Consider the following 10,977-nt stretch of genomic DNA (forward strand, 5'->3'; position numbering starts at 1 on the left):
GTTGTACATAATCTACTTTATAATTATTTTTAGTAATTTAAGTATGGCAACAAATTTATCATATACATATATTATTACTCGTGTAATATATATTGATTATTAAAAAATAATAATCAAACTTAAATTTATTGAATACCATAATATCTTTTACCCATGGATATCCACAAATATGTACAAGTAAGAGAATAGGTAAGCTTGAGGCATTTTCATCTCTAAGGATAATGTTATTAGGCATAAAATAGATTACACTAGAAAGTTGTGAAAAAGAGAGTGAGAAGAAAGAAAGGATGAACCAAAGTTTTTTTGTGGCTATTATTTGATATAAAAGAAAGAAAAAAGAGGAGAGAAAGATAAATTTTTCTTTTACTTTATTTTGTTTGGTTGAGTTGAAGGTTAGTAGAGAAAATACAATGTTATATCTGAGAGGACCATAATATTCATAAAACAAAGAGAGACAGTTTTTCCATTCTTAAATTTGGAAGAAATAAGAATTCAATTTGAAAGAGAACCAAAGACATAAAATCATATGGTATAAACCATGAAAGAAAACAAAAGGAAAACTGAGAAAACAATCATCAACCAAAGAATTCTACAAAAAAAACTAGTACCAACCAAATATCTCTAACATGGAATCTTGGAGGTAAACCACTTCATAACAGAAATTGGAGCCTTGATCAATGCTAGAGCCAACTCAACTATGAGGGTCACACAAAGACAACATGGGCATATACATGTCAAAAGTAACCTGCAATAACATCACATACATAGTAACTTATTTGAGTAAAAAACAATGATGAGAAAGAAAGAAAGAAAGAAAGAAAGAAGGGAAACTTACCCAACAATCCAAACAACAACACCAACAATGGAGATGAGGAGAGACAAGAAAGCAAAAGGAAGACCTAGTAAAAACCCAAGAGGCCTGCATTCACAATCCTCAGAACAGCAACACATGTTTTTTTTCTTGGGTTATGTTACAACCTTATCCTAGTTTTTATCTCCTTCTTTGTTCTTAAAAAGCCAAAGACAAAATATATATATATATAAACTACAATGTTGAAGGATATCACAAGAAATGTTTATATAATAAATGAGTTAAGAAGAAGAAAAATGAAATAAATGCATCAATAAGTAGTTAGGTACCGGTTACTAACCAAGGGCTTTATCACAGTTATATAAAGAATCGTGTTTGAGTTTAATTGCCAAATGCTAATACCAAAGTCCACTTGTTCACGTTCTCCTGCATGATTGAAGAACCTTCCTCTCTAAATACCCCACTTTCTTGCAGCTATCAATGAAGTCATTTTTGGGGTTATTAAATAATGGCTGAAATTGCAAAGTCCAATTATGTGACACCATATGTCTGTTTTGCCCATGCTAAGAATGAATCATTGACTATGAATTTATGTGATTGGAGATAATGACATTGTTTAAGAAAACAAAACAAGTAAATTTATATTGGAAAATGATATATTTAACATATTAACAAATATTGGACATGTTTTTTTTTAAATAATGTCCTTAAGGCATCTATTAACAAAGGGAAACTGGTATATCATTCTTGTATGTTGGACTTTTAATTGCTTATCCCTATTGATTTTTACTGTCACCACCTGTGCACTATGATTTGCATAAAATAATGTATAGTTGGATCAACATAAAAATAACTTTCACATCAGAGTATAAGATATTCAACCATGGCACATAAATTTTTCACTTTGACTTTCAATTTTATATCAATAATATTATTATTTTTTACATAAATTGATATGCATGTAGAGATAAAATAAAAATAATTTTATTTATTATAAAAAATTGTTAAATGTGAGTTGTTTAAATAATGTTTGTTCAATGTTTCATGATAAAAGACAATGACTCTGCACCAGCCTGCCATAGGAATATGATGAACTAATCGTAAGTTTTAGTCTCCCAATATCTTAATCATTCATTGGAAGGTGAGAATCAGTCATATACTACAACAAAACCAAAGTTTCTGTTCTATGCATATGCAGCATGACTTACTTGACTTCAACCTTCTTCAAAATAGGCTGCAACTTTTTTATTATTATTTTTTTCTTATCAGTAAATTGGGAATTTTGGATTAGCCGCGTTGAAACATTCTTCATGCAACCTCCTCCAAGAACCACCTTTGCCTTTCCACTTCATCAAAACAATGTCATATTTTCTATAAATAGTTTACATTTCTGTCAGAGACACAAGATATGGATCTTATGAAAGCAATCATGAGGGATAATCTCATTTAACAAAAATAATTCTGTTGTGCAACTTTATACTGTTATTAAGATGGAAACTGAAGAAATGATCTTGAATTCTATAGCAGTAGAGCTTGTATATAGCTGATGTACAAGCAGGAAAAATGAATAACTAACTGTGACTAATTCTCACTAATAAATTATTTAACTAGTTCTGTTACAATTCAATTATTTCTAGGGTTAATAGCAAACTAATAACACCATCAGCTCCAGCACAACTGCAACCAGTGTCCTTGAAATTCCTATCTCCATTTTTTCTCTAAGCTATTTTACACTATCCGATTTCCCAGAATCCAAGCAGCAAAGAACTGAAGCGATACCATAAGGAGAATAGCACAAACCACATGCAAAAAAGTGCAAAGCTCTAACAATCTGGAAGCAGCTGTATTATCTGTGTCTAACAAAATTGTCTGCAACTTTAAGCACCAGGAGTTGATTTCAACCTTGTTCTGTACAAGATAGTCTGCAACTTTATTACTATTTCATACCCTTTTCAGTCAATTGAGAATTTGGGATTAGCCTCTTTGAACCCTTCTTCCTGCAACTTACTCCAAGAACCATCATTGCCTCTCCACTTACATTACTGTCAGATGCACGAGAAATGACTGTATGGCGGCAATCGTGAAGGATCATCTCATTTAAGAAAAAGATTCTGTAGTGCAATTTGCATCCATCAGGAGAACTAATAAACACCATCAGCTCCAACCCAACTGCAGCCTGTGTCCTTGGATATTCCTCTCTCCTTCATTATTTCTCTAAGTTCGCTTACACTATCCCATTTACCAGCAGCTGCCAAAGTATTAGACAGTGCAACATATGCCCCTGGTCGTTCATTAGCATTTAGCTTAAAAAGCTCATTTGCAGCTAATTTTGCCATCTCTATATTACCGTGGAGTCTACACGAACTAATTAAAGCAGCCCACACATCAGAATTCGGTCTTTTGGGCATTCTCATGACAAACTCCCAAGCCTGATTCAGCTTCCCTGCTCGTCCTAACAGATCAACCATGCAAGCATAATGCTCCATCTGTGGCTTTAGCGAGTATTCACTCTCCATGCTGTGAAAGATCTTCCAACCCTTATCCACAAGCCCAGCATGTGCACAAGCTGAGAGAGCACTAAGGAATGTCACAAAATTGGGTATAATGCAGTATTCTTTCTGCATCTTTTGAAATAAATCAAGTGCTTCATCAGGACACCCATTCTTCCCATATCCATCAATCATAGATGTCCATGAAAAAACATTCTTCTCAACCATGTGGTCAAAAACTCTTCGAGCATCCATAACTCGTCCACATTTGGAATACATGTCTATAAGAGCACTTCCTAATTTTATGTTGGTAAAAAACGAAGTCTTCATTAGCTGACTCTGTACTTGTTCACCAATTTCAAATGCTGCAAGCGTGGAACAAGCACCAATTATGCTAGCAAATGTAGAAACATTTGGCCTAAAGTTCAACCTTTGCATGTAAATGTAAACTTCAAGAGATTTCACCGCATATTCAGATGTTTTGCTGTAACCTTCAATCATTGCATTAAATGCCACTACATCCTTGTCCAATGTTTTGTGAAATATACATTCCGCATCTACGATAGAGCCTTGATTCATATAACCAGTGATGAGGGCTGTTGAACATACCACATTTTTCAACGACATCACATCAAACACAGTCCTCGCATAAGCAACTCTCCCATTCTTAACATAAGAATCAATCAATGCAGTAAAAAGAACATCATCTTTCTCAACATCAGTTTTGAGTATCTGGGCATGTACCGTTCTTCCTAGATCACTAACCAAATCTACATCACCCCGCAAAGTAGTCGCCTTTAAAATCATCGAAAAAGTAATCCCATCAACCTTCTCACCAGACAGTACAAGCCTATGAACCAAGGCAAGTGAATCATGAACTTGGCCTTGTTTGAGATAGCCACCAATCATATAGTTATAAGCAGATAAAGTTGTGTCACGCAAACCATCAAACACCTGGCGCGCATAGGTTAAAGAATTGCATTTCAGATACAAAATGAGTAGTTTGATAGAAATATTAGTGTTTGGAACAAACCCAGTTTTGAGAATGTGGGAATGGATGGTTTGGCCTATGGAAGGAGAATCAGAATTGATGTAATGCTGCAGAGTATTGGATAATAAAGTAGAAAGAGGAAGTAGAGAGACATGGTTATGAGGTGATGACGTAAGGGAAGAATGAACGTGACACGAGGACAAAAATGGTCTCAACATTGAAGAAAGGGTCCTATAAAGTTATGAACCCTGAGTTGCAGAGAGAGAACTGTTCCTAGTTGTTTCACAAGTTCACAGAAAAATGAACCAAAAGCAAGTGTTAATATGAGGGAACCACATAATATTCGTTAAATATATTGATAGATGTTAGATTTTTAAATGTTTGTATGAAAACTTCTAAATCTCTATTAGGTTTGAAATGGCGTATCTTGAACCTCTTACCATTTGCCAATGGCGTCATAACTTGAGCTAAAATGAGTAGAGCTACTAGGTGCAGATATTTGTCTTTATTTATATATAGAGGTAAATAAGAAAAAATAAGTTCTTTTTCATATAACATTTCTTATTTTTAATTGTGTTAATCAAGGATATCTGATTACCAAGAATACTTGACAACTTCTACACCTTTCCGAATGTGCAACCAATGCTACATTTAAGTTGAGAGTAAAGACTAATATCTATAAAATCCTAATCATTATCATTAGTGGTGAAGGTTACTTCATTGTACTGGAATTCTATAATTTCATAATCTTTCAAAACAAAAAACAAAAACGAACATTATGTACATTTGTACAGACAAAACTTGGATATTTCATTAGGAAAATCCACTTTACTTATTGGAGTTTCTTAAAATTATCAATATCCCAACTTTGATTTTCATTTGTGAACCACTAATACTAGTGCTAGACTCCTGAATTAGTTTCTTTGGATGAAAGTCTAGTGTGCGAAAAACCACAATTTTTAGATAAAAATGCGTTCACTAACTTATAAACTTTGGTTACTAAACAACAAATATAGAACTTACAGGCAGAGAACTCAAATCACAATGCACAGGCATTACTTAGGTCTAAGCAGCAGCACAATAACATGGATATTAAATTTACATATGGTTGCTAATCACTGTAGAAAAACAAACCATGATTGAAATGTAAGATGTTACAACAGAAAGACTCAAATTTCAATCCAGTTACTGGTCAACTATCATTGCTTCTGACCCCCCACTTGTGTCATCCATCCCATTCTTAAGCTCCTCACTTGCTATTCTCATCTCCTCAACTAGACTCTTTTGCTCATCCTCTATTGTGTTCTGCAACTCATCCACCTGCAGAAGATCGAGAAGCAGAGTAAACATTTAACCTATCAGTTTTTGCATTGACAAAAAACTAGGAACTTCAAAGGTTGAGAATTTGCGAACATGACATTTACTCATACACCTATGTATACAGCCAATAGGACACAAAACAACACAATGAAGGAACACGTTATGTGGCTCAGTAAAGAATACATAAAGGAAAAAATATACAACAAATTATTTGGAAATCTGTGATCCAAATACCTCACTGAATCACTATTGAGTCAAATTAAATTTTAAACAGCCCACAAATGCAAGCACAAGAGATGTATCATACTTAAGAATGGGAGATTGGAACCTTTTTCAGAATGAAACATAAAAATGATTTAATCCCTATAAGGGAAAATATGGAATTAAAGGCCATGCCTCATATCCACCTCCTCTGTACAAAAACTCCCAAGAGAAAATACTGCACGATGACATTTTTTTAAAAACTATTATTGTAGGTGAGTGTATAGAAGCAAAAATAGACACTCTAAAGGAGGAATAATTGATTTGAAGAGATAAAAAATCATAAAATGGGCCTACAGAGGGATGAATCATGAGGTTGTGCCTGTGAGTCACCACCTCACGATACCACAGTGAATCACCATTGTCACCACACTACGACATGCAATCCACAACAAACAGCTCGCAAGGGAGCATCAAGGATAGTGATTTGATAATATTTTGTGGGGGTTGAATTCAAAAAACACAACAAAAGAGGGAAGTGACCAGTTATATCACAACAATAGCCCCATTTTTAGCAAAAATTAGTTAGCTCGCTCACAAGCCATACCCAACATATCCAAGACCAAGTTGCATTCGAGCAGTATCCAAGTTGTACCCATTTTTTTAGGACTGAATTGGTTCATACCGAGTACATACCAGGCATGTGTACGCCTGTCATAATAGCGTACCCATGTTTCAGAATTTGACAAAAGTATCACAACTCAAATAGTCATTTTAATTAAGCAATGAACTTGCAACAACTTCCCTGTGTTTGCATCACCCCTTCCGAACGTGTTTCTTCTTCCCCTTTACTTTTCTCTTACGAAATCTCGGACACATGAGTTACACTTTCCAGACCAATGTGCCACAACTTCTACTTCAATCCACATATTTTGTTTAAATTCCTCTACTTGCCTATTTACTATTACTGTTTCTTCATTCTCTCTTCTTTGATTCAGGCTTCTCGCTAGCAAAACGAGTTTAACTTCTAAAATAAATTCATACCCAACCTAAAAGTACTGCCACTATGCATATCCCCACTATCTTAAAGATAGCATGCAATTTTTAACAACAATATGTAACTTTAAAGCATTTGATGATGTGTTTCGCAGTTAATTTCAGATGAAATGACTATTGAGTTGCATGAGTTATATTTTCAGAGCGAGTTTAGTTTTTTATATACATCAGTGGTTACATTATCTGCATATAGTATGAATCGCAAACACTGACCCTGAGACGGACATAGGGCACCCTAAATTCAAAAATGCAGATCACATGCGCAACAGTTATCTGTACATAAATTTGAAAATCAAACATAAAATCATAAAGTATAACAAATTGACCAGTTTTTTTTAACAGAATGTGTGTTTTCATATGTCAGACAAGCATCAGTCTCCAAGACGCAACACAACACCAAAATGGTGCATATGCGCAATACATTACCATTTGACTTATAACCAAATATGATAAAAAATACTTAATATAATGCAGTCTAATTACAAATTAGCATGTGATATGCTGCTATGTGCTATCTATGCTGTAATACTAAGATCCTTTCTCCTTGTAAATATGATATCTATATATGGTTGTATCCTATAAATCTAAATTAGTTGAATGTTGAACAAGGAAACGTAACAGATAAGCACAGAGCTCAGATTAAATCAGTGCTAATAAAACTAAGAGTGCAGATTAGCAAAAGAACACAATTGAAATCTAGCATTAGCAGAAAAACACATACCACATGCAACAAAAGCGCAAATTGCTTCTTCCGAAGTTCCAATAATCTGGAAGCAGCGGTATTCTCAGCGTCCAATTTCGTTATCTCTTTCTCCAAATCCGTTATAAGCTTCTGCGTATGCGATCGCGGTGGCTGAAGAGCAATCAATTTCCTAATAGCTTCACACTCCTCTTTATGCCTTCTCTCAACCTTACTCTCCTCAAGCTGCATCTTCAGATCTTCAATGTCACCCTGCGCTTGAAATATCTGACGATTCATTTCATCTTTCAATTCATTGAAATTCTCCTTCTCTCTTATATTCGCCTCGACTATCGCTTTGCTTTTCAAAAGTGGAATCTCGAAAGTGGTCAATTCTTGAAGGAAGGCTCTGGCGAGTTTATCGCAGTCGTTGAAGTTGCTGGTTTCATCGTCCTTGTCGAGCTCGGAGACGAAGGAGGTGAACTTCTTCTGAAGCTTCTTCAATGGAGGTTCGCCGCGCGTGGTTGTTGTGCGCGTGAGGAGCCTGTGTTTGATGATGATGTCATCTTCGGCTGGACCGAAGGCATAGTTAGCTGCAACCGCTTCTCCTCGTCCTGAAATTTTCCTCCCTTTTCCCAGCATCTCAATCTTCAGAATTTAGAATTTCAAAATTCAGAAATTAGGTTATGCGAATTGGAATGAACAGTAATAGAGCGTTTCACTCGGGTTATTGGGCCCCAAATACTCCAACAGGGCACAAATAGTTGATCCGATCTGATGCGATCTGTCTCACATTCATTTAAGAGATAGATTTACTTACTACAATAAACTCTACATCTTATTAATTCATTCTAGTGAAAATTTATGGTTTGAATTAGCGAGTAGATATAAATTATTAAATTGTCCTATAATTAATAATTAAGATGTGAAATAAGTTTTTTTAAACTTACTATTGCATTAAGTGAATCTACTCCTTCATTTAAAATTTCATTGGTGTTTAGTTCGATGATATTATTTCATGAGTTAAATGGGTTCAACTTGAACTAAACATCAATCTCTAATAGTGGTCATGTTAGAAAGAAGCTAGATAGGTGCATGGTTGATATTGAATGGCGTTTTCTTTTTCCTCATGCCCTCCTGGAGCTTCTTCCTCCCCATAATTCTAATCATAATCCTCTTATGCTTAGTTGTAACAAGGCTCAGAGTCAGAAAACTAAGCTTTTTCAATTTTAGACTGCTTGGATTTCTCACCCTAATTATAGTGAGTTAATTAAGAGTACTTTGCATTCTTCTACTGGCAGTGTCATTTTAAAAATGGCTAGAATCAAAGAGGAGTCCATTATTTTTAATAGAGATGTCTTTGGCAATATTTTTAAGAGAAAGAGAAAGCTAGAGGCTCGTATTGTTGGTGTTCATAAGCAGCTTGATATTTACTCTTGTTCGAATATGATAAGGCTTGAGAGGGAGCTTCAATACCAGTATAATCAAGTTATAGCTCAAGAGGAACTTCTTCGGTATCAGAAATCAAGGGACAATTGGGTTAAATTTGGCAACAGGAATACTGGGTTCTTTCACGCTCAGACGGTTATTTGAAGGAGAAGAAATAGAATTTCTGGTCTGAATATTGGTGGTGTTTGGTGTACGGATGATGAGAGCATGAAAACGACAGCCTATGCTTATTTAAAGAATCTGTTCTAGTCTAATGATGTTTGTTATCCTCACAGTTTGGTGCTCAATCACTTCCCCACGATTGGTAACGAGTTGCATGATTCTTTGTTACAACCTATTTCCCTTGAGGAGGTCAAATCGGCCTTGTTCTCTATGCATTCTTACAAGGCTCATGGGCATGATGGTTTTCAACCAATTTTCTACAAGACTTATTGGAGTATTGTTGGCAGGGATATTCATGATATGATTGCAGCAACTTTTATGAATGGTACAATTGATCCTATCTTGCTGATACTTTGATTGTGCATATTCCTAAAGTTGACAAGCCAACTAGTTTGAAGGATTCGTCCTCATTTGGATAGCTTCATTGGTTCTCTCCAAAGCAGTTTTATTCCAAACTGTGGCACTGTTGATAATGCAATCATTACTCAAGAAGTGGTTCATCACATGCACAAGAAAAAATGTAAGCTAGGCTATATTCTTTTCAAAATTGATTTTGAGAAAACCTATTATAGGATTGATTGGAATTTCCTTAATCTAAACTTACAGGATTTTGGATTTCCAAATTCAACTACTACCTTAATTATGAATTGTGTTACTGCTTCTTCCTTATCTTTAAAGTGGAATGGTGAGAGATAAGATAATTTTGCTCCTAATAGAGGATTGAGACAAGGTGATCCTATGTCGCCTTACCTCTTTGTTATGTGTATGAAAAAATTAGCTATGCTTATTCAAGAGAAGGTCCAAGATGGTACTTGGAAACCAGTCAGGATTTCTAGAAATGGTCCTGCTATTTCTCATCTTTTCTTTGCTGATGATTGCATTCTCTTCACTCAGGCTACTTCATCCGAAGCTAAATTAGTTAAGGATGTTTTAGATTCTCTTTGTAAGGCTTCAGGTCTTAAGGTGAATGTGCAGAAAACTAGATTCATGGCCTCTAAAAATGTGTCCAGAGCTAAGAAGAATAGGTTTTCCTCTTTAACTAGCTTTCATCATACTACTAATCTGGGCAAGTATCTTGGCTTTCCTATGCTTTAAGGGAGAATTAGGAAGAGTAACTTTACTTTTATCACTAATAGGATTGGCAGCAAGCTAGCTAGCTGGAAGTCCAAGCTGTTAGGTAGAGCAGGTTGTGTGACTTTAGCTAACTCAGTCATTGCTTCTATTCCAATTTACTCTATGCAAAATAATTGGCTTCCTACAGGTACTTGTGATAGATTGGATGCTTGTGTTAGACAATTTATTTGGGGTGGCAACTCTAATCATCGGGTCAATTGGAAAACTGTCACTCAACCTAAAGTTAAAGGAGGCCTTGGCATTCGTACAACTAGGGAGTCTAATATTTCCATGCTCGGAAAGCAAGTTTGGAATCTTATTCATCAACGAGACAAATTGTGGGTTAAAATGCTTGATGCTAAATATATGAAAGATGCTAATGTTCTGATAGCTACACAAGTTTCAGGTATGTCTCTCACTTGGAAGGCTATTGTTAAAACTGTTGATGTTATTAAGTCTGGCTTCAGGTATAGACCTGGGAAAGGTGCCATATCTATTTGGTATGATAAGTGGCTTGATGATGGCCAATTATGTCAACTTGTTCCTTATGTCAATATTCAAGACTCTGAGCTTCATATTAAAGATGATTTCTTCGATGGCTGTTGGCATTGGAATTTGCTTGCTACTCAGATTCCTATCGATATTCAATTAAAAATGCAAAATCTTTTTTCTAATGATAGTTTGGATGATGTTCTTATTTGGGAGA

The 10,977-nt window shown here is 35.2% G+C and overlaps 2 protein-coding genes and 1 long non-coding RNA gene across 3 annotated transcripts; all 3 read right to left on the reverse strand.

The window, feature by feature from the left end:
* Window positions 959–2,064, reverse strand: LOC109334729. The gene is made up of 3 exons (XR_002106136.1): window positions 2,020–2,064; window positions 1,152–1,392; window positions 959–1,008 (listed from the first exon to the last, which is right to left on the reverse strand). It is a non-coding gene; the product is annotated as an uncharacterized LOC109334729 (long non-coding RNA).
* LOC109334727 (pentatricopeptide repeat-containing protein At1g28690, mitochondrial) lies at window positions 2,096–4,591 on the reverse strand. The gene is made up of 2 exons (XM_019570637.1): window positions 2,749–4,591; window positions 2,096–2,272 (listed from the first exon to the last, which is right to left on the reverse strand). The coding sequence occupies exon 1, from the start codon at window positions 4,507–4,509 to the stop codon at window positions 2,953–2,955; it is 1,557 nt and encodes a 518-aa protein (XP_019426182.1). The 5' UTR covers window positions 4,510–4,591; the 3' UTR covers window positions 2,096–2,272; window positions 2,749–2,952.
* On the reverse strand, window positions 5,271–8,269 carry LOC109334825 (THO complex subunit 7A-like). Its single transcript, XM_019570793.1, has 2 exons — window positions 7,590–8,269; window positions 5,271–5,611 (listed from the first exon to the last, which is right to left on the reverse strand). Exons 1-2 carry the CDS (start codon window positions 8,187–8,189, stop codon window positions 5,477–5,479), a joined length of 735 nt encoding a protein of 244 aa, XP_019426338.1. The 5' UTR covers window positions 8,190–8,269; the 3' UTR covers window positions 5,271–5,476.

This window comes from Lupinus angustifolius, chromosome LG19 (assembly GCF_001865875.1).
Source record: "Lupinus angustifolius cultivar Tanjil chromosome LG19, LupAngTanjil_v1.0, whole genome shotgun sequence".
NCBI classification, from domain to species: Eukaryota; Viridiplantae; Streptophyta; class Magnoliopsida; order Fabales; family Fabaceae; genus Lupinus; species Lupinus angustifolius.

Excerpts from the sequence above, each read along its gene's own strand:
- LOC109334727 (XM_019570637.1), bottom strand. The coding sequence starts at position 4,509 with ATGTTGAGACCATTTTTGTCCTCGTGTCACGTTCATTCTTCCCTTACG.
- LOC109334825 (XM_019570793.1), bottom strand. The coding sequence starts at position 8,189 with ATGCTGGGAAAAGGGAGGAAAATTTCAGGACGAGGAGAAGCGGTTGCA. Across the intron at positions 5,612-7,589 it reads TTGCGCTTTTGTTGCATGTG|GTGGATGAGTTGCAGAACAC; the intron begins GTATGTGTTTTT and ends GATCTTCTGCAG.